This window comes from Clavelina lepadiformis, chromosome 1 (genome assembly GCF_947623445.1).
Source record: "Clavelina lepadiformis chromosome 1, kaClaLepa1.1, whole genome shotgun sequence".
In the NCBI taxonomy this organism is placed as follows: Eukaryota; Metazoa; Chordata; class Ascidiacea; order Aplousobranchia; family Clavelinidae; genus Clavelina; species Clavelina lepadiformis.
In genome coordinates, this window is record NC_135240.1 from 13,017,160 (window position 1) to 13,041,420 (window position 24,261).

Consider the following 24,261-nt stretch of genomic DNA (forward strand, 5'->3'; position numbering starts at 1 on the left):
CCTATCTAGGGAATAGTTAATGAACGCCGGAGGTGAGATTAGATATAGACAACGCGTTTTAGCTTAGCATACATGCCCAGCAGCCCAGGTTTTGCTCAACTAAGAGTGGGACACACGATGAGTGAAATAACAGAATGGCAAGGCGGTTATATGTGCTTGTTGCCATCAGTTACAAGTCAGAAAGTACGGTGTAGTTTACTTATGGCTTGGCCGTCCTTACATACCGAGGCCTATCAGTGTAGTTTGTCGAAATATTTATGTTGCTTTATGTTTTGTAATAGTCTGTAATACACCACTACATGTTGCATATAATTTTAATAGGATACCAGCACTATATTCCCCTGCTGCCTAGATTGTTATTTTGTGCACTTCTGCATTAGACACTTCTTATTTAGTAGTTTATAGAATTACTTTTATAAACAAACTTATTAAGTAATTCTGTGTTATAAAGTTACCATTATAAGTAGCAGTCAGTTTTTGTTTTTTCTACTTAATTATAGTTAATTCTATAAAACTTTGCCCAGTATGGATATTAATACACCACTCTACCCACTAATTGCTAGGCTTAAGTCATTAAGATAGTCTATTTCCACAAGGAACTATACTATTTATATCGTGAGGTTATGTTTTTTGTGAAAAAGTGTGTGAAAGTTATGGAGTTAAAATCTAATACAGTATGTGAACTTAGCTTAAGTGAGTATGTTGTGGTTGTTCTGTAAAGAGTTAAAATACTTTTCAATAATTTATTGTTAGTGTTTTTATTATGAGTGTGATAACTGAAGAGCTTGAAGAAGTGCAAAAGTTCCTTTGTTCCAATGTAGACGGAATTGATATCATATCATGTCATAAACATCTGGTCACTATAAAAATTCTGTGAGTAAAAAAATTCACATTTTACATATTTGTGCTTTTCGCACAAAAAGTATACTATTCACACCCATACACAATTTTTAAAGCACAGCCAACACTTATTGGTGTTTTCTGAAGAATTGTTTAACTTTGAATATTGGGCCACCAGTATTAAATTATTATTATTATATTAACTTATTATTATTTTCTGCCGAAACTAATTCATATTTTTACAAATGGAACCCCTTCTAAGGCCATTGGCTTCCCCTGCTTATCCGCGCCACTGTCAAGAAATGAAACTAAAGGAAATTTCATTACACTTGCTGTCTTTGTTGTTGTATGCATGTTTCTTATAACTTTTGATGATGCGATTTTATGATGCCATGCCAGCCAGAAAGGCTTAAGTTGATATTTATGCCAGTGGTGTAACGATATCTCTTTCTTTGCCCCCAAATTGTTGCACACATAAGAGCTTTTGATGCCATTTTTTATGTGAAAATACTGAATTATCTACACGCTCTTTAAAATGAAATTCTAAGCAAACCTTTCATAAAAGATGAATGACATCTGCAACCATAATTTCTATTAAACTAAACCATTAATGCTAGTTCTAACTTGTATGCTTTGACCGTTTCCTTTCTGCAAAACAATCAATCATCTGTGAGCTGATAGCTCACACTTTTCCGGTTTTAAACTTATTACAATTTTTGTAATATTTTTGCCCATATATAACTGTTGGCATGGAGTTGGAGTTTCTCTGTTGGAGTTTCTCTAATCAACATGCCATTTTCTACTTTCTTGTTGCTGATACTCGTTATCACCATTTCCACTCCTAATCTTCATGCGGTTTAAAACAAAATGCCGTTGTAGAATTTGTGTGTAAATGTAAAACCACTTACCTAAACACATCTAGTTATGAATTTATATACTCCAGAAAAACAAAACATCGAGAACTCACAGCATGCATACAGTTTCCAAACAATTATCCTGATGCTATCCTTCTTGTGGAGATAAAAAGCAAAGTTATGTCACCAAGTTTAATGAGCCACATTAACCAAATCTGTGATCAGGAATTGAAAAAATTTGTCGGCCAGAAACAGGTTTGCTTACATGTCAGCTGCATTTGATGCTGTTACATATTTCGTAAATACATGAACAGTTAATACTACATCAAAGTGACTTACCACTATCAAAAAAGTAGTGCAAGGTTAATCTAATGTGTTCTACTATTTCAGGTTTTCCAATTAACAAAGTTTTTGAGAAGATTTCTTGATGAAAATCCGCTTCTTCCTTGCAGGGATGAGCTTACATATGTGAAGAAAGAACTCATAGAGGTGACATGAAGTTAGTAAATTAGGAAACACTATTTTTATGTTATGGCAATGTAGCTTGTCTTGATCTTTTTAGGATGGTGACAGCTTAAAGATGAAACAAAAACAAGGAGTTATCACAGCCGAAATAAAGCAAAACAAATATAATTTCAAAGTAAGACTTATGAAAACCGTACTAGCATCATCTACTGCCGGTGGTGGTGTAAATAATTTCTGAAGGTGCTTTTTGTATTTTAATAGTTTACAGTTTCAGTTCCGGATAAATATCCTGTTGAAAGAATAACAATCCAAATAGACCACCACACGTTTCCAGCTTGTATGACCTATTATTTTATCTCACAAGCAAGAGAGTTTGCAAGACAAGCTGTCGAGCCTCCTTTGCGAAAAGACAAAAAGTATTTTACATTTAAGTAGCAATTATAACTTAATGATTGAGAATTATTTGTTGACCTAATTTGTAATATTGCAGAAAATCAGAGTTTTCACCAAGTCCTCACATCAAGAAAGTGATGGAATTTTTAATTAAAGGATGTGCAAAGCGCTATCCTCTGGAAACCTGTCCGCTTTGTGATGATTTAACACTCCCTGAAGATCCCAAGGTGAGTTATTCAGTTTGAAGAATAAGGATGTGCCAAATTGAACACGAATCCAAATAAATTATTAAGGAATATCAGTTCATTATTCTCAGGAAAGCAAATTTTGCTGGCCATACATTGTATTTTGCATAAAGTAAACAACAAAAGCCAAACGTTTTAGTTTTCAGTTGCATGATTGACGTTAAAATCATTTGAATGGTTACAAAAGTGTTTCACAACTCTTTTAAGCAAAAACAGGTATCTATCATTCTTCAACAAGGTGACAAATTTAAGCAGGTTTCCTTTTCTGATCAGTTCCTTGATTATGTGTAAAGTTAGCTGATTTGTTCTGACAAACGCTATTCCTTTACATTCTGGCAGATCCCTACCATTGCCTGCTGGTTGTAATTGTTGAAAGAAAGTCTCTCAAACTGTTTAAAACATTAACTTACTTTTTTCTGTAAATTAGGAGATCATAAATAATGCCAAGGATGCAAAGTATGCTGAGCGAATATACTGTGGGCATCTGTATCATCATGGATGTTTGGACAAATATATGAAAACTCCACCGTTTCAAGGTCTACTGTACAAAATGAATGCAGCAACATAAACGTTTTGCAATGCTATTCATCAAACTTTGTGAACAATGATTTGAAATTTTAATGTGTTTCAGAAGGGAAAAAATGCCCGAAATGTTCTCATCGCATTTATCATGACAAGTGGAATATAAACCCTAAACTAGCTGAAGACCGATGGGCTCATCAAGAAGCTAGACAGAGGGAATTAGATGAAGTTATGGACTTCCTGTCATGACAAAAAACTCATTTATCGATTAAAGAAAGTGAAGTTCCAGAGATGCACAAGAAATCACACATGTGTCTGAGCAGATATTGTGTGCACACTAACGCACATTCTTTGTCTATGTTGGGCTGTTTATCTGCACATGAAGAGTTTACCTATCATAAGTTAAAATGTAAAGCATTCGCTCATTGGGCCATTAAGTACCACTTTTGTTCATAGGCTTGAAGGCAATATTGCATGGTTTTTCAGCAAATAAGAATTTATATGTCGTTGAACTGACGAGCACATGCAGCTTGACCACCTTCTTGGTATTCTTCTATTGTTAACCAATGTTCTTGGATCTCCTGCGTTTTTGACCAAGTTACACCGCCTTCACAAGGGTAGGTAGTCGGGCTAGAAACAATAAAATCATTTGTTAGCTTGAGGTCAAGAATAAAAAAAACAGGACTGATCGATAATCACATATATATCCATATTTCTTAAAGCATTTGAGCTTGCATGATACATCATATTAGGTTACAGCATATTGTTTCCTGGCTTGTAACTGCAACTTTCTAATAGCTATGTTATCTCCATGAAGGAGAAAGACTGATTATTCTTTCTAAACTTTAGTTTTGTGGTCACAAGAAAATTGCAGAAATTTGAATAAATTACAGACATAACCATGGCCTAAAATTACCTCAGAGCCAATGTAAATTAAATGTATCTCTTGCAACGAAGCTTGTCTAGGAAAATTCAACAAATTATTTAAATAAGTGATCTTTTAATTTAGTTTTAAATGATAAAATATTGTCCTGTGTAATAAATTGTATGGGATTGGTGGGATATTTTATTTGCCTCAAAAAGTTATTAAATTTAACTTATAAAACATAGAAAAGGCAAAATAACACTGCACCCAAAACAACCTTGGCCAGTATAAAAAAATTCGGTGTTAAAATAGCAATATAATGAAGGACACTTTGGAAAGAAGACAAGAAACATAAAACTGAGATGTAAAAAAATTTTTTTTAAATATTTTATTTTAGAAAATCTCAATGCAAAATACAGTACATGCAGGATGTAGAAAAAGTATGTTGTGAAATGTGGAACACAAAACTTATTAATATCCACACATATTGTGCTAAATTCTCTACAATCAATAAATGCTTGTTTTTTGACTTTGAAGAAAATTTGTAAAGTATAAATATCATTACACAATACAATACTGCAAAGTGAACTTGAAGGATGATCAAATTTGAACAATATAATTTGTGAAAGGCCTTAACTTTTTCTATTGTTTATTTTCACCATTAACCGTGCAGAGCAAAAATTTTGACGCTAACGGGAATAGCACAATGAAGAACATTCCCATGAACAGGAAAAAGTGGCAATGCCCCAAGGGCTTAAAACATGCAAAATAGCAATAACGCAAATGTGCTACAAGATAGTAGGTTAGCATGGCCACTAAACCAACAAAGTTTAATACAGAGAAATTACCAACAACCACAAAAATAGCGTGTACCCCATTAAACCATAAGCACACCTTAAATAATTTAACTTTTGTTGGTATTATTATGCTTCTGAACGTTAGTTTCTACCTTGGGCTTGTGAATGCCATGATGAACTTAGGTAATTAATTATAATAACTATATGTATTTCATTTATTCTTTGATTTGAGATTTAGTTCAATTATAATTATTATAGTAGCATGTATTAAGTAGATAGGGTTTTAACTTGGTTACTAAATAAATTGTGGAATAAGGTGAACATTAAGACATCATAATACAGATCATAGATATGTTTTATTGCATGTATAGATGCAATATGTACGTTAGACGCAAAGAGTGTTTGTCCTTCAGAAATAATGTATGAACCTAAAGCGTTTAAAAGACATATTCTAATTTTGCGGAAGGGTTGCTTTTGTAGCCTATAGCAACTGGCAATTTTATACTAAAAATTTTAGAGTTTTGGAATCCTATATGTGGAGTTGTGCAGTCTTTCGCGACCAAAAAAGGTTTAGAACCACTGATATAGAAACACACAGCTTGACCTCATTAATCCGAATCTCTTGGATATGTCGAAAATAAGGTTTAGCAAGGTATCCGGATAACCAAAAGAATACCACAGTGAAATCGGTTGATGTAACATAGCATGTATTTAAGACTACTTAGATTGAGATGTTAAAAAGAACTGTATTGAAGATCCAACTGCGTCCAAAATGAATAATTCAAGTAAAGGAAGTTACATTTTTTCGTGGTTCAGTTAAAGAACTCCTAACTGTACTCAAATTATATGATGCTTACATCCACATAAATAAACCTTTGAGAACTACTAAACATTACTAATTTTTCTAGTTTTAAATACATTGTTCTCTTGACCACAAAATCTGAAAAGAATATTTAGTACGTTTAATGCTTTCTAGACATAACCAATTCAAAAAAATTTTGCCCAGTAACAAAAAAGGTATGTTACACAGTGATGCACGGTTATATTCTGCATCACTTCAGTGGCATTGAATGAAAGTAAAGCTGTTAATCAATAAACTGATACTTGATACTTACTTTTTTGGCTGTGTAATAAAAACTTGGAATTCATCTGGAGCTAGACAGCGGACATCTCTTTCTAACCTCTCCTTAAAATTGGGGAACATGCAATTTCCTCCAGTTAGTATAATATTACGTAGCATGTGAGGCTGATGTTCTAAAGTTTTGCATGTCACCATCAGAATTTGAAATGGTGAATAGAAAGAACACTTTATCTAACATTTTCAAGCAATGTTTGCCGTTTGTGATGACTAACAAACAAGGTTACACACTTTCAGATACCTTCAGAAATTTTTACCTTTAGGGCATTTTGAAATGGAGTGCAATATTGCTTCTGCAAGTCCCATTTGAGGTATACCGACATCAGATGGATTGAAAATGATTTCAGGCACAGTGAATCTCTCAACTGTTAACCTAATCATTTGTTCCTGGCTTTTTGTTTTCTTGCTATTAGAACTTATTTCATCCAAGGGCTAATAATATGAACATTTTTTTATCTTAGAAATGTTATAAGCAATGTTTATAATATGTACTAGTTTAGTATCACTAGATTTCAATTGTGAATTGGTACTCCCTACGGAATGAATGCAAAAGGACATGAAATTTAAAATGTTAAGGGGAAGGATAAAGAATATTAAGCATTGTGATAAAATAACTGATAAATGGTGCAGGACCATCATTAAAACATAAAGTAGAAGCATAAAGGTCTTACAAAAAGCTGTGGACATACTTGACATAACATTTTTAAATGCCTGTTTGTTAAGGATCAGATTCAATTGTTTGATCAAAAGGACTTCATGAATATTCCTTCTACAATCGCTTTTACATTTTCATAAGATTTTAAATTTTTTCATCTTACTATCAATAATTTGTGTCTTATTAATAATAAAACCAGGTGAAATCAACGTCAAGTGCAACCAAGTAAGATTATTTTTTGCTTAACTTAAAAGGACTTAGGCTACTTGATACAAAAACACCAATGCTTTTTGAACTGGTGGAGTATATGTGAGCATATTAACAAATTTAAGTTTCAAGCAACAGCCCATATCATGACAGAGGCAAAAATATCTGGTTGTGATGTATGCTACCTAATCACAAATGCTTGACAAGATTTTGGTGTACATCCTGGTTTATAGAGATATATAGTGTCGGTAGGGCAATCAATTTACTTGCACAAAAAAATATCACTTTTGCCCATTATAAATGAGATTTACAGTTATAAAGTTTTACAAATTCAAACTGATAAGAAACAATGAAAATGAATGCCAAGACCAAAACTATATTTTGCCTCTGTATAATAGTTTTCTTTCTAAAATAGATATTTTCTATGATCCAGACAAAATGTTTCAACCGTTCCTTCGAAGTGTTAGACTGCAATTAGATTTCTTCATACTATAATAGGTCTGTTCTTGCCTATTATAGCATCTGCTATCAAAAGCATCTTATTGGGCTTATTAACAACTATGGTCAATTGGTCATGGTCCTTTGTATGAGTAAATGCAAATGTAGGAATTTTTCTCCAAATCATTCATATTTACTATTTTGTAAAAACTAATTGGGTAATAAAAATTTGAAGCAGGTGCCCTTTAAACATTGAGCACTATTAAAATTATACGTCATACTTTCACATATCCTCTTTTGATTTGTGCATAATCTGGCAAAACATAATCTCGTAGAACTTTATTTTCCTTTCCTTTAAGCTTGCACATTTCCATATCTCGGTAGAAATCCATACTCACATAACAAGCATCCTCTTTAACCTGTATAACATATGAAGAGCAATATAACTCCAGATATATTTTTTTCAAGTGCTTCGTTTGCGAATTTCCAATGATTTGATATGTATGATACAAGTGAAGCTGAACACAAAACATCAGTTGAAGCATTACTCTAACCTGGTTAATGACATAATTCTCATCCATAACTTGTAATTGCCTGTAGGATATAACTTCCTTTAAGTGATTTGTTAATGATTTTCCTCCAACGTCAATTCTGCAAGTACCAATTACTGGATGATTTTGATGGATTAGAAATTATGATTGATTAATTACGTTAAATCTGTTTTGCTTTCAGCCTTGATTAAATGTTACACATTTTCGCAGAAAAAAATAACTTTCTTTTACCTGCAAATGGCGTCAACTATTTTTGATTTCTTGTAATAAGGTACAATATGTGTAAATGAATAACCAGTATCAACCACAAGACAGCAATCTTCATCTTGGTTTTCATTGGCATACTAAATGCACATGTTTTGCGTAAAAAATAAACTATCTGATCACATAATTGTGAATAAGTTTTTGATTTTTTTAATTTGTTTACTTGGTGACAAGATAGTGTCGTTGAATTTGTTCGTAAAATGCTTTTGAACTCATATTCTTCAAAAAAGATTTCATTCATTGCTTCTTGAATGGATGTGAAATTAAATTGAGGTTCTGTTATGACTATGTTGGTCTCTGGGCATCTCAGCTGCAAAATAGATTATTCCATAAAAAGAAACTATAAAAAGTTCAAATTTTTATTGGTGCCATACAAAAATAAAATTTTACACATGAAACAATTTACAAAATAAAGATTTCATATCTATGATTCTACACAAGCAATCTTACATTTAAAACCTCTTTTCCAAAAACATGGTCCCAAATTTGTCTCTGCACATCCCAGTTTAATAAATAACCTTTTTGAAACGGCAAAACATAAAATAAACTTGAATAGTCCTTGCAAGAATCTATTTGGTTGGATATAAAATTTCTTCTTCGTTCGGTTTTTGATCTGAAGATTGCATTTGGCAAAATTCTGCCAAACAGATTTTTTATGTGGTTTTAATTACATAATTTTTTATTGCGACATTAAAAAATTAGAAATAATTCCAAACATAAAAACAACGATTAACCTTACCTTATATCTGTATTAGCTTGACTAATTTTTAGAGCACTTGCCCCATTATCTAGTATGATAGTGTTTTCAGCAAACATCTTTGCTATTGCATGTCTACGTTTAAAACTCAAATAACACTCATAATTCAATGTTCATGATTCTTTTAACAGTGTAATCTATAACAACAGTAATTCGAAAGATTGAATGCTAACATCTCAAGGGTAATATGCAGCAATGGTATTACGTTAGTTAACCGCCACTAAAACATTATCAGAAGGTTGCGATTTATGATTAAACAAGACTTCGTACTGGTGTCTGAGACTTATCAATGCACTCATACAAAATCTAATCTAAACCTAAATCTCATACAAAGTAACATGTTATATTCAACATATTCTACCTTGCAATTGGCACATGACACGAATGCACTTCAATGAATGACAAATACCAAATAGCACACCAGAATAAGCAAGAAGCAAGCATCGAAAAGACTGAATATCACCAGATGTACTAATTTACAATAAATGAGTTATTACGTAATTACATTACCCTTTTTCTCTAAATTGATTCTAGAATATTCCATTGTAATTGCATGACTTGAACTAAGCTACTGATTGACCAACAACCAGGTTATAATCAGCACAGCACATGGAAATCAAACAATAATAACATTACCGAGCAGCAATGCAGAACAAACAAGTCAACCACAAAGTGTTGACAAAGCACAAATAAGATTGTAATCTAAACACGGTAAATCAGCGTGGCACAAATGCATGATAATTATAGTAAGAAATCCATAATTAACATGCTTGTATGCACGTTGCATACAATGTGCGTGATTTTCAATGTTTTTGCTTTTGTATAACATAGATTGCAATGTTTTTGTAAAAAAGCTGATACAACGACTCGCACAAGATATACAGTACAGTTCCTTGAATCAGACTTACTTCATATGAAATGTTCAGATGTCAAATAATAAAGTCTTGTTTTACTTTTTTGTACTTAAAATTATTTTATGATTCATTGACTATTGGTTTTGAATGGTGGCTGCTACAAGCTTAAGTGTGCTTTATTTTTGTATTATTGCACAATTACTTGATAGTAATTACTACCAATTGGTTGTTTGTACGAATATGTGTCAAGAAATTTGGAACCACTTCCAAGCTAAACTTGAAAGACAAGCCTTCGATACGAGTCATTTTTTCTGACAGTTTTATTTATCATTAATTACTTACATTTGCATTAGGAGTGTAAATGTTGCATTGCATACCAACAATAAATAGAACATAAAATATGTAAAATGTTGAAATATAGTGTATTTAACCGAAAAGAGTTGTTTATTGCTTCCATAAATCCAAATTTCAAGGCCAAATTTCCAATAGCAGTTTTAACTGAGCACATGTTAAAATTTTCTCCTCACCAATTCTATTATAGGATGTTATATTTGAGTAGCACCCTGCAACTGGCGTTGTCAAGTAGTTACTGATTAGTAGTTTGAAGAGGCAGGGGCATTATTATAACAATGGCGGTTATTGTTGTACAACAGACTGCTGTTTTCAAATAACGCCTTCTACTGACTGATTAGTGAGCTCAGTAAATGACATGTTGCTGCCCATGACATGAACAGCAGACTGTCATTGCTCGAGTAGCACCCTGCTGTTATTGGTTGCTGCTGAAAATTAGACAGTACACTGTTTGTCTATGGCAGGGGTGGGCAAACTACGGCCCGCGGGCCGCATGCAGCCCGAAGGTCCATTTTATGCGGCCCGCCGGCACTTGCAGAAACTCCTACTCATCACAAATTGTTTTAATTAAACAGGTTAATTAAACAGTGAACAGTTGCACAAGTCTCTTTAACTATTGTGATGATGATTGCATAGCTTTAAACGTAACTGAGTGTGAAATACAAAAATTGTGTTTAATATGAATATGCGTTTATTTACACACCGGGTAAGTTTTCCTACTTTGTAATGAGAGTGTGTGGCCCCCCGGCTGCAACATTTTTTCAAATGTGGCCCTCAGTACAAAAAGTTTGTCCACCCCTGGTCTATGGCAAGGGTGTTCAAGAGTATCAAAACGTGAACATAAATTATGCTATCCTCACCCATACAACCAATCTTTAAATATATGTCAGGGGTGGCCAGACCTGCTTCATGCTCGAGTCGCATATAACAAAATCCAGTTTTAAAAGAGTCACAACACAAACACGAATTTATTCACTCACAACGAAGTGTAGCTATTGATAAACATTAGTGCTGCGTGGTGATACTATGAGTCTCCACCTGGGCTTCAACTCTTTTTGCAATTATTAGTATAACCGTAACCAAGACTTAAAACTAGGTCAGCCATGACGTACAGCTTCAATCTGACAGTTTACTTAACTACAGTGTACAAGTTAGCACACTTCTGTACAATAATGTACTTTTTGGAGTGTAATTTGATTATTACTAACAATGAGTCCATTGTTACTACGTGTGATAGAACGCATTGTTTCATAATCTGATCAAATAACTCGTCTAGACCGGGAAAATGCATGTATAATTCAACAATGCTAATTCATTAAATAGCCGCAGTTTGGCCACCCCTGATATATGTATTTAAATATACAATACATAAGCAATACAATACAATATTCTTTTCTAAAAATTAATGTATATTTTTCTTGGAAAAATTTACATCAGCCTCTCACTTTGTTGAAAAACTAACCCGCTACTGATCACGTCACAAACAACAGCCTGTCTGTTACTGAGTCAGCAAGCAGTAACAGGGCGCTTTTTGAAAGCAGCTGGTTGCTATTTAACAATAGCACCCGCCATTTTGGCTGTGACCCTAATGCGAAATGTCGATGAGAATTGATTAAAACTTGTTGGGCCCACAGGATTTTTTGTTAAGTTGCTATGTTAGGATCTAGGTAAATTTTTAAAGTTTTTGTTAAAATTACAAATATTAGCCTGGAAATGAACTGAAGATAAATCGCTCATGCAAAACTCATACAGATATTGTATGTGATGTCATAAAACCACATTAGTCGAAATGTGCTACATTTAAGAACTCATGAGTTGTGCATTGAAACAGCATACGGTATGACAAAAATTGTCCTAGTGATGCAACAAAAACAATTGTCCATAAAAATGGCATCAGCAACAGTAATCCTACTTTCAACTATATATGAAAGCGTCATAGATAAAAATGAATAATAGGAATAGCTAACGACAACCCTGTTTATCGCAAATGGCACGTCGGTTGGAAAAAACTGGCATACACCATAGAAAAGGAAAAACATAGCCGGTTATTACCCGTAACTAGGAACAAAAAATTGTTTCAATAAGAATAAAACATAAATTTTATTAATGATATCATTAAATCCATAGATACTACATTAACACGTAACGTCAATGTAGTATCTATGCATTTAATAAACTATATTTTGCTTGCTTTGCTTCTTACTCATTGAACAAATAATAGATTCGGTTTGCCACTACTGTAATTGTCTTGCAAAATAAATGAACATTCCTATTTGGTCACCAAAACATGTCATTTGGTTCGACATCACGTAACAATGATATTCTTATGACATCACAATTTCAAAAAAACAAAAAATATACATCATTTGTTTTTTGGTTAAATTTCATATCAACAACTTAAAAGATAGATCACCAAAAAAAGAGGCGTTACTTTGAAGCAATTAAATGAAAAATCAATGTGAAAACTGAAAAACCAAAAATTACTGGCTGATGTATGCTGTATTTGGTGCTTCAATATGCTTCATGTTTCAAAAGGAGCAAGAAGAGAGACTAAATCCAGCTTGAAGAAGCAAAATTCCATTTGTAAACAGCATTTCGTTGATGTGGCAAAGAGAAGGTACACAGTACTGTAAAACGTGGCTGACAAAAATTTACGGTATTGCTGACGTTCAAATTGATTACTAGAATTGTGAATGCCTTTTAATACACTGTATAGTGTTCACTTGATACAAATGACGCAAAAATTCGTTGTCTTGCAGCAGACAACTAAAATAAATTGCAGTAGCAGCATCTTGCAATTTATTTCTGTTTACCTCTCAGGTTACCTATGGAACAAATAAAACTTCCCCAGATTCCCAGCCAATCATTGAACAATGGAAACCATAAAAACTGCATCCACATCAACCATTCACGCTTAACTTCTTCTAGCAAACTTCTGACGAAAAGGCAACTAAGGGCATTTTTTCAGCATTTTAAGGTGTGCATATGTTTCTCCCGAGTCGTATACGTAACAGGTTAGCCTACCGTGCGAGCACATGACTTAATTATAATTTTTACGGCTGTAAAAGACGCATATCAAAAATTTAATGTACGGTATATGATAATGTTCAACCAATGACATGTATTTGGATTGATTAAATAAGCTACAAATTGTTTTTCTTACTTAGTTTTTCGATCACATGGAAAAAGGAAGAATTAACTGTAAACAATTTATCAGCACCTTGAGAAGAGTTGGAGTTGCTGTCAATGAAAAAGCTGTCTATGATCTTAACATTGCTCAGGTGAGATTGTAATAACTCAATTGAGTTATGATGTCGAACGTGTAGTGTTGGATATAACCAAGTGCTTTTCAACCTGTGAGACTGTACGGGATAATGCGTTTAAAAAGCTAGTGCCGATGAAATTCGGCTCTCTGATTTTCTATTATTCTTCAGCAACGCTGATTGGTTGTGCAAGTTTGGCCTTTTCACGCTTACGTTCGCGTCGGACTGTGGTTGAGGCAAGCTCATCCGTAATATACGTTGCGCAGTTATGACAATTAAAAAGGCAAACCTATTCTTGTCAATATAGCTTCCATGAATAATACTGCCATGAAAAATAATGTGACAGAATGTAGAAGTAGCAAAGAAAAAATAGCAGTAAAGTAAGGAGTTTGTTGATATCACATCATAACAAGACGATGGCTTATCTCGTTGCTTTATATATAGTTGACAAGTAGTCGGGCGCTGTTATGGATACAAGAATGTGCGCTTTTCTTGTATCGACATAGAAATATAAATTATGAGTGAGAAAATTAGGGTTAATGACTGAAATATAATTTGTTGAAATATATTTTCAATAGTTTTGCGCGATCCGACCATTAACTTTGTATCGTCTTGAAAAAGATTTGTTTTAAGATGATTTTTGCATATTTTTAAATTTACATATTTAATTTAACTTTAGTGCCAACTTCCAGCTCTCGACGTTTCTTTTTTATTCGCACATCTTTAGTTAAATCTAAGGGGCCGATTTTCTGGTGCATGGAATCGTTTGAGTGACCTGAAGTAATTTGTAGGCCATGGCCTACATTCGCGTACTCGCACTGTTATAGGTGGATAAGATTGAAAAAAAAATCTAATACTCCATTCGCTTGTATACGGAGCATTGCAGCAATATACGGATCACACTAACCCATAAAAACGGCAAGACTACTTCAACTACTCATGACCTAACTGCAATAACGTGAATGGCATAAAAAAGTTGCCTGACAAATTGGTATGGTGTAGGGTTGTAGGCTATGGTATCACAACCGGACTGAGAGAACTTAACTTAACTCTTTCTACAACTTAACTCGGCGATGATTCCTAATCGCTCCTTGGCTATCGATCTTGTCTTAATGTAAGTTCCGATAGATAAACACATTTTTTATTATTTTTTTATTTTTTTGTATTGCTGGAATTTGGAGCTGTTTATCAAAACCACTCAACAAACGTAAGCATCGATCACTCTTTGTTCAAGAAAATTACAATGGTAGCGCAACTAGACATCGAATCCGGTTCGAATTGGCCTTCGGTAGTTTAGCTCTGACGTAATGTGCGCAGAAAGCGAAGTAAAACTTACACGTAATGTTTCAAGTTTATGTTAATTGTTAAGTGTGCTGTAATTTGTTTCCAAATGGGTGGAATTGGGATTACAGGTGCTGTCACATATACTGATTCTGGTACGAATTGTTTTATAAAATGTTTAGTTTCAATAAATAATACCAGGAAAAGTGAACGAATGACAAAATCGTCAGACTGCCAAACGTTTTACAGCTTGGACTGTATCACGTGCGGATGAGATTTTTGTGGCACTAAAAAGCGCGAACATCGTCAACAAAAAGTAGAAAAGCATTATTATAACTTATAAGTTATTTTCTGCTATTCTTGCAATAATAAAATTGCTTGCATAAATACGGATTTCTTCTGCGTTAGGATAAAAACGAGTATGGAGAAATGGACTTTGAAGGTTATTTGAACTTCATGACAAATGAAGATACATTTTCATCTTCCATGAACAGAAGTATGGGTGGGCCAGATGCTAAAGATTGGCTTATGTATCAGGTTAACTTTTTAGACTTATAAATGCTGAAAAACTGTTCAACACGTTTAAAATTTGTCTTACAACAACAATGAAATTAATGTCGTATGAAAACAGGTATTTATTGCCAGGTGAAGTCTAAATTCATAACCAAAAGCGTACCTGGTGAAAATCAAAGGGCAGAAATCATGGGATATTATACACGCAAACTAAGCAAAGCTGCGAAAGAGCAAGCTGCGCACGCTCCTCACGTGGTGCATCACTATGCTGAAGGTAAGTGAAACTTATATGGAATTGTTATAATCCGCAGCGCAGTGCCACATTTACAGATTACTCCAGCAATTCGGCGAGCTCCGGCAACATAAGTAGAGCTAGTAGAGCCTTTTTATCACCGGGAGTTACTGTTTCACCTAAAGTAGGTCACGCAACTTGATTTTAAAGATAGGCGTTAGGTTAGGAGAAAGGTCATGCAAAAAGTTGATTTTAGCCATTTAAGGTGTTATTGGTGTTAGATTTTGATTAAAAGTAACAAATAGCTTTGAGCGCACGATTTTTTCTCGAGAAATATTGGCTGCCTTTATAACCGGTTAGCGCTATATAGAACAAGAAAGAAAAAATGGTTTTGCTGGAGTGATTTTGAGCCTACAGGTTAGCAAAGTTGATAAAACGCTTTTCTACTATTCAGAAAAAGAAATCCCCTCTCTCTTATTCTGACCAGTGATAAAAAAGGCTCTACTCAACATAACAAATTAAAGATAATAAAAGTTTTAATCAAAGCCTTCAAGTATGTATGCCTATGTTAAACAAAACTTCGACAATGCAAAAATGTTTGTTTGCTATCATTAAGGCGCTCGTACTTTTTGGTTAACCGAAAAAGAAATTTATGATCATATTGAAACGATCAAGCAGCTTGCACAAAACAAGCGGAACAAGAAGAAAAAAAACAGTCCTTACGCACATCCTATTCAACTCATTCTTACTCCTACAAGTAATTTTTGATATACTGTATATGTAGATTTCAGCTCTGATTTTAAACATTATAACTTAGTCATTTTTTATCACTAATTTTCTTCTACCGCCGTTATACTTATTTGCTAGAGTTAAACTTTGAAAATTAGATTATTTTAACTAGACTCGAACAAATCGGATGCTAATAAGCAGAAACAACCAGGTTGGAGTCCTCGTCGAATATTACCTTATGGTGTCAGGCTTCCTCACATCGAAATTGCCGAACCAAAGGCCTTAAAAAATGTAGACGAAATGCGAAAAAAAGTCAAAGCTGTCAAAGATGATTACTATAGGTATTGTAAAAAACCTTAATCAATAAGTAGAATATAAGCTTATACTCAAGTTTTATCGCGTCGGTAAGTCTATGCAATGTGCAAGCATCAATATGTAATTGTACATGACGCAATCATTTTGTTTCAAATTTTGCACATTTTGGGTGTGTGATTGGTGAAATAAAATTTTGAAAAAAAATAAAATGATTGATTGGTAGTTGTAGGCATAATAATACTGTAATGCATACAGGGATTTATCAAAAGCCCAGAAAAAGAATTCTAATAATTTGTGGAGAGATCTTCACATATCAAATATTTCTGCATTTCGATTAAAATCAAAGATGAAGAAAATATTCAGTGCATATACTGCAAGTCCTCTTACAGGTGGGCCTTACCTATATAGTTTATGTCGGAGTAGACCATTGATTACAATTTTAGTGAAATTTGTGACGAGGTTATAATATTTTGCAAGTCAGTTTTGCCCTGTTGTCAACTTAAGACTGACTATTTTATTTTCGTTTTAGAGTTAGGATGTTCTAAAACAAGATCCACCCAAACATTTTTGCCAGTGGATTTTACATTTGTTTAACTTTAAATCCAAGCAGGCTAGCGGGTGAACAGTTTTTATTGCATACAAATGTAACACCCGCTTGGCAGAAATCTCTGTGTGTATCTAGCCTAATAGCTCATCAAAGTATTTTAAGTAATTCAAGAATTCCTATTTAAAAATCTTTCATCGACAGCTGAAACTTATCTTCAAGATTTTCTTTTTAGGGTGCTTAGGAAGACATGCGCAGGAAAACGCAACTGAAAAAAAACAAGATCCAATAAAATCACATGAAGTTCCCAGTTCATCTTTACTTGATTGGGAGACCTTAAATCAACTCATAAGCAAAGTGTAGAAACAACTGTTACTGCAATCCTTCATATTGTGTCTACCGCAGCACCTTTAGTCGCTGAACATTGCAGACAAAACTTTGCAAGATTATGTTTAGTGTGGTAGTGTAAACGAAAAAAAATGCGTTGATTTGATTACAAACTTTTTAAATAGTAATTACGACGCAAAAATGAAGCAGCAGAATCTAATGATAACAAAAATGTGCAATTCCATAGTTCAAAGAATAAAATCATAGGCTTTGAATTGTGATGTTCTTAGTTACCACATTTTATTTGGCACAAATTTTGCGTCAAATCTTTTCACAATGTAACTAGCCTATAACATAGATCGCGTTATAGATTTATATTGAAATTGGTACAGTAGTTATTTTTATACGCATTGATGACGTAGATTAACTTTTGCTTCGCTTTCCTCACACAATTTTGGTTTTATTATGAAGAATTGGAGACGCGGAAAGTTCCAATACAGATTTAAGTAATATTCCAGACAGCAGAGTAATAAAAATGTTTGAAACAATAAAAATTGTGTTAATTTATACAAAAATTTGAAACACTGGAGTGACTGGACAATTCCAAACATAAAATAAAAAAAAATGTGCAAGAAACCCCTAAACAGAAATTAATTTATACAAACATTCTAAATTACTGTATAGATAAATTATTCAAGAAAATAGGCCTACAGTGTACTGTAGCCTACGATCTGGAAAATTTCAAGGAAAACAATGGAAATCACAAAATATGAACACGGCAAACTCGTGTAATATAAAATCCAGTGCTGAATTGAACAAAATGTAATTTTGTAAATAAGAAAATAGCAAATTGGAAATATCTAAAAAAGAATTAGGAAACGAATTATGCTACATCAAGTTAACCAAAAGTTTTTCAAAGCAAATTTCCCGAAAAACGATGTAAAATATGTTTAAAGAGAGTTATAGGTTTTGAAATTTTCAGAAGAACTGCTGATTTTGAGCAGTAATTTTCTGTCTTCCCCTAATTAATTGAAACCAAGGACACAGGAAGCGGGGGACTGGAAGAAGGCGTCCCCAATATTTAGGAAGATGGGCTACGGCACATTTTGTCCCATAATTGTTCAAAGTCGATTGATTTGCAACAATTTGTGTTGTTACTTTTTCTTTGTTTTCCGTAATGACAGATAACAAAGGCAGACATACAACGCAGGTGTTAGTGTGTTTGCTCATTTCCCGATCTTCGTTGTCGGTTTGTCGCCCCAATATTTTTAAGTCTTCTGCACAGGAATTATCATACGAGAACACGGTAACATAGATTTTTTAGGACATAGACTTTTAGGTGTATAAATAGGAAAATGGCAATCTTTTTTAAACTTACGCCATGCTCAAAGGGGTCATCAACAGTATCCCACTGCGTCAAATGGGAAGCAAACAGCCAATATCATAACGGTAAGCTACCTTTTTGCTTTCATGACCAACATTGCCGATCAACTTGTCCAAATTAAATTGTAATCATAGCTTTATTTAATATTATATGGGCCAAGCGGCAGCCTACAAATTTCTTGTGCGTAAACTGTATGCTGACTCATATCATAAAATTTTTACGCCACAAAAGGATATTTGGCGAAACATCAGTCTAACAAATTTCTGTAGGATTTCAATAAATAATTTAGTTCAGTTTGTTTATTTCTTGTTTGGATTTTCCGCTTGTTAATTTCTTGTGTGACTTTTTTTATTTTTGTAATTGTTTAAATATGTACTAGTGTTTTACCCCATTTTTTTAAGTTTTGCAGAATTTTTTTAGGTAGTTTCCCCATATAGATTTCGCATAACCTTTGCATTTTGTTTGTACCTTGCAGTTCAAAATTAGTTTTAAAAAGAATAGATCACACGATTGGGAGTAGGTGGTTCTATTGTAGCATGAACCGTATGAAATGTAATAGTTGAGACATAATATATACTAATATATCAATAGAGTGATATAGACTTCGGTGCAATTAACCTAAAAGTAAGCAGTCAGCAGCGGCTTTTTTGCCTGCTGGGTAAAAAGTTAAACATTTTAAACTACTCAAATAGGAAGTAGTTTGAGAAGTCTTTATTGATCTAAAACATGATGTTGTGTAAGCATAAGTTACGAAGAGCTTGCTAAAAGCAATGCAACTGCAGGGAACTGCATAATTATATGAAGCTAAAAAGTTTCAGACATACTTTTGTCCTTTGTCAGAGCATTAATATGTGAAATACCTAAAAATAAAATTCTGGACTGTATATAAACGCTTTGTGCAGCTGTGATTGCAAATGAATTCAATTACAATGGTCAAACCTACTCAATTACAATGGTTTGGCCTAAAACTACTTAAGTAAAAGTAGAACAAACAATGATCAGAACTACTTCGGTAAGTAGCCAAAGTAATATGATAAGGTTCATCCTCAGACTGAGGAAAGTCTTCGCATAACTTAAACCTGGCGATGATTCCACATCGCTCGAGCCACGGTTATTGAGCTATAGCCTTTGTGCAACTTCTGATTGTCAGACATTTTTTATTTTTTATATTATTCTTATCTAAATTTACTATTGTCCTCCAGGTCCACTGTACAACAGCAAGTGTCATTAATGCCATGCCTAAGGGGCATTACAATGGTATGGAAAACTGAACCTGAGCCACATTTAGTGCGAGGCCAGCGCTCGAACCACTCGACTACCGAATCGACAAAGTAGAAGAAATCTACTTAAGTAAAACTACTTTGTTACTGACCACCACTGCACACACTGTAAAATAAATATCCGCTCAATAGTTTATGTTTACCCTCACTCAGAGATTCATTTGAATAGTGTTCTTATGCTACGACTTTGCATTTGTGGTACCTACCAAAGAGAGACACTGCCTAAAATTCTGTGGTTTGTTACTACACGCCACTGCTTTAAGAAGGGACCACAAACAATACACAGCTTACTTGTATATATATTCATCTATTGGATTGTTTTCGAGGTGTAAAATGACCACAATCCAAATGGGGAAGTTTCCTGTTTTTGGCTGAGTCTCGCTTGCAATCAAGAATAAACAATAGCCATTCTAAGAGCCATTAATTTTTACCCTTCTCGCACTTTGCAATCTGGGTCATCAACTCTTGGAATATTATCAAGTGGCAGGCAGATGACTTGCCCACTTACACATCAGAATTTTGCTTTTGCACCACAGAAGTTACTGCAAAAACTGCCATACTCTGCAGTCTGGCCTGCTACTTTTGATGGGAGTGGTGTCAAACATACAGCTTGTGAGATGGTTTGATTAGGCCCCAGACATTGAGGAAACCAATTAAGCACAGAATTAAGGTTAGCAGGATCACTACCTACTCGTCACCTTTTCATAATAAGGCCAATTTATAGTAACCAAACAGATCTAGTCCAATTATTTTATGTTTTCTCATTAGCGTCCCGTATGTTGTTGTTTACTCAAGTGAAAATTCGTAAATTGTCTGTTGTCATGACTGGTCTTATTAAGGTTTAATTTTAACAACCACTGAAAAATTTTAAGAGACAACCACATTTAAAGAACAGCTACTACTTTTCTGTTGTACGTGCAGAAGTATAAATTTTAGGAAACCGTTTTGGGCCCTAAATACACTGGCTAAGACATTGAGTGTGGGCATTACTACAAAATTTATTTCAATCACACTAAATGATATGGAGTTGCTGAAGTACAAGTTTGGTGCTGAACACCCTTAAAACGAAACCGCTCTTGTGCCTGAAATTTTATATAGTATATATTAATTAATAAATAATTAATTATATATATAATTAATTATATAAATAGATATTAATTTTATATATATTTATATTTTATGTTATATTTTATCTTATAAAGCTTAACCAATATCTTAAAACCCATGGTTTCATGATTTTTGCCAAGCTAGACAGGAAAGCTCGTTTAAGTGCGATCATGGAAGCAACAGGAAAAGGAGCGGTACCAAGACCACATTATTTTTATAGCAGAAAATAAATGTTGTGAACGCAAATAGTAGTAGATAGAGAAAAACAAATTCTTTGTTTTGACTGCTTTCAAATTAAATTCATACAAACTGGGTTGGTGGTGAAACAAGCATAATAAAATGATTATTTGTTTTTGGCTGATAATATTAATAATGCTGAAAAAAGTATCTTTTCCTACAAAAGAAAAACTTATAACGGCATTGGTAATGATGAGGTTGCAAATCAGCTAACATAATCTGCGAATCAAGTTTGTATAAAATTACATAGCAGAACTAGTTGGAGCAAGGCAAACTGCAAAGTTCATAAGGCAATTTACTATATCACTAGTAAACTGCTTTACTCTAATTGCCTTTGTATTTATGGTAGGCCCTTAACTTAGGCTAACAAACTTATACGTAATATGCTTGAAAATTCAAAAATATAAAATTAATAAATGGAAGCACTTGGAAGATTGATAATGGCTTGACATAAAGTTGAACTTAATCGTGACGCGACACTTAATCGAAAGACAGTTTATCGAACGACACTTTATCGAACGACAGTTTATCGAACGACAGTTTATCGAACGACACTTAATCGAACGACAGCTGATCGAAACGACAGCTGATCGAACCGACAGTTGATCGAACGACAAGTAATCGAACCGACAGTTGATCGAATCGACTGTTGCTTCTCCCGCACACAGTCATAGCAAAACGTGGCGTACAGTTGCATTGTTTGCTGTAGAAAATTGAAATTTGGTGACTTTTCATAAAAAATATTCAGCTATCTGTCCATGTTTGTTTGATAAAGTTGGATTTTGTAATTTTTGAGATATTGTGATATTTATATAATTTTGCTCTCTCTCCACATTGAAGCGTATTACTCATTTACGCACCAATAACTTGACTAACTATTTTCTTTCGTTCTCTTCTCGCGGTCAGCTGGTTTTCCGCACAGCGGGGGCGCGGCGTAACAAGAAGAATTTCTAGAAATGTGTCACTTTTAGAAATACCTAATTTACACTAAATTCACTTTCTTTAGTTTTACAATTATTATGTATACAGGAAGCCAGATGATGTTTCTACTAACCTGTAAAAATCTCATCAGTCTACGACGTATAGTTTTCTAGTAATTAACGTTTGCAAATGTGTGTGCGGGGTCGGCCACACCTAGTTTTTTTAGTAAACTCGCGAGCCTGGTTAGGATAGGGTTAAAAGATCCACAATTTATCGAAACAACTGACGATATGCACTGTTAAAAGAACGAAAATTTATTAAAAGAACCACAATTTATCGAAACAACTGACGATATGCACTGTTAAAAGCACGACAACTGACGAAGTGCACATTTCAATCGCATTCATTTAATTACAAGTTGTGTGCAATTGCTCGAAGATAACTTTTTATGTCAATATTCGTTGAGTCATAATTTTCGACTATGCTCTTCAGCCGTTGGTTGACAGCGTCGTAGCGCTTCTTCCGAGGTGGGCCAGCAATTCCAGCCCTCAATTGCTCAATAAACATTTCGTTGGAACCTTGTTCCCGCTTAATTTTTTTGACGAGTCTGCGAAGCGTCGGATGGGATATTGAGACACGCTTGCTGAACGCATTGTGCCATCCTTCAATGCTATTATTCGTTCGTGGAAGACATTCCAACACCGGATAGGAAATAGAGGTTGACGACGATTCCTGCGACACAATCGTCCAATCCAAGTAGTTTCGAAATAGTCAATGTATTCAGACAAGTGCTGCTCATCGTCGTCACTGATCTTGGCCAGGAAGTCCTCGAACCGTTGTACAACGTCTTCAGGCGGAACGAATGCCAGTGCCTGGAAGCATTTTATGCGAAGGGTGTGCTCGGCATCTTCAGTGAACCACCGCTGCAGAGAGAGAGCCTGAATTTTCCGGAAGCTACATTGGCCAAAATGGAAAAGGCAGCCGAGAATTTCTGCCTGAGGGAAGCTGGAAGTAAGAGCATTATATGCTGCCATTTCAAAGTCTATTGTTATGGTTTCTGGGGCTATTCCTGGTCGCTGTTGTTCCAATAAACTAAATAACAATAGACTAGTACGACGTACTTATGGCGTAACAATACCACAATTTTTTCAAACAGAGCTAACACTGCAGTTTGAAACTCAATAAGAAACGGCGGGCCGTATTCTTGTGATAAGTTATTAATATGTTTCGTCCCGGTCCGCCATGCGAAATCGTCAACTTTATGATACAAATATAAAATATAGATATAAAATATAAATCGTCAACTTTATGATATAAATATAAAATATAGATATAAAATATAAATCGTCAACTTTATGATATATACATCACAATTCATTAATGCACACTATTACAAAGACCGCACATCACAATGGCTTATTGTCTCAATGTTTGAGAAACACGCAAAAATCTTGCTTGAAGCTATTGTCAAAGTTTGTCGTTCGATCAACTGTCGGTTTGATCAACTGTCGGTTCGATAAAGTGTCGTTCGATCAACTGTCGGTTCGATTAACTGTCGTTCGATAAAGTGTCGTTCGATCATCTGTCGGTTCGATTAACTGTCGTTCGATAAAGTGTCGTTTGATAAAGTGTCTTTCGATAAAGTGTCGTAGTACCAGCTTAATTGAGAACTTCCAAGTACGTAACTGCACTATGAAAACATTACGTAGTTTCCACAAACGTTGTCGAAAGCTATTAAAGTAACTTTTTTTATGAACTGACCACATGTCTCATTTTAATCTTTGGTTAGATAATAATGCTTCAATGCTAATGTGGTTGAAGAAAAATAATTGTTTCAAAAACGATTCTTTTCGTATTAGAGCTTAGCGTTTGTGTTTTGGTCTGACAGATTTCATTACATTTTGATCTGTAATGCAAATTTTTTTCATTCAT

At 34.1% G+C, this 24,261-nt stretch overlaps 3 protein-coding genes across 3 annotated transcripts; 2 read left to right on the plus strand and 1 right to left on the minus strand.

Moving 5' to 3' along the window:
- Positions 1–4: 4 nt before the first annotated feature.
- Positions 5–3,843, plus strand: LOC143450893 (uncharacterized). The gene is made up of 8 exons (XM_076951653.1): positions 5–873; positions 1,784–1,949; positions 2,085–2,183; positions 2,257–2,334; positions 2,421–2,575; positions 2,650–2,779; positions 3,225–3,333; positions 3,429–3,843. The coding sequence occupies exons 1-8, from the start codon at positions 764–766 to the stop codon at positions 3,566–3,568; spliced, it is 987 nt and encodes a 328-aa protein (XP_076807768.1). The 5' UTR covers positions 5–763; the 3' UTR covers positions 3,569–3,843.
- LOC143450887 (actin-related protein 6-like) lies at positions 2,878–12,162 on the minus strand. Its single transcript, XM_076951639.1, has 9 exons — positions 8,974–12,162; positions 8,685–8,871; positions 8,398–8,544; positions 8,202–8,314; positions 7,974–8,070; positions 7,701–7,838; positions 6,377–6,551; positions 6,097–6,235; positions 2,878–3,949 (listed from the first exon to the last, which is right to left on the minus strand). The coding sequence occupies exons 1-9, from the start codon at positions 9,048–9,050 to the stop codon at positions 3,817–3,819; spliced, it is 1,206 nt and encodes a 401-aa protein (XP_076807754.1). The 5' UTR covers positions 9,051–12,162; the 3' UTR covers positions 2,878–3,816.
- Positions 12,163–12,590: 428 nt separating this feature from the next.
- On the plus strand, positions 12,591–17,754 carry LOC143459965 (uncharacterized). Its single transcript, XM_076957295.1, has 9 exons — positions 12,591–12,813; positions 13,017–13,173; positions 13,364–13,477; positions 15,149–15,277; positions 15,386–15,527; positions 16,102–16,242; positions 16,387–16,555; positions 16,785–16,918; positions 17,309–17,754. The coding sequence occupies exons 1-9, from the start codon at positions 12,713–12,715 to the stop codon at positions 17,434–17,436; spliced, it is 1,215 nt and encodes a 404-aa protein (XP_076813410.1). The 5' UTR covers positions 12,591–12,712; the 3' UTR covers positions 17,437–17,754.
- The last annotated feature ends 6,507 nt before the right edge of the window (positions 17,755–24,261 follow it).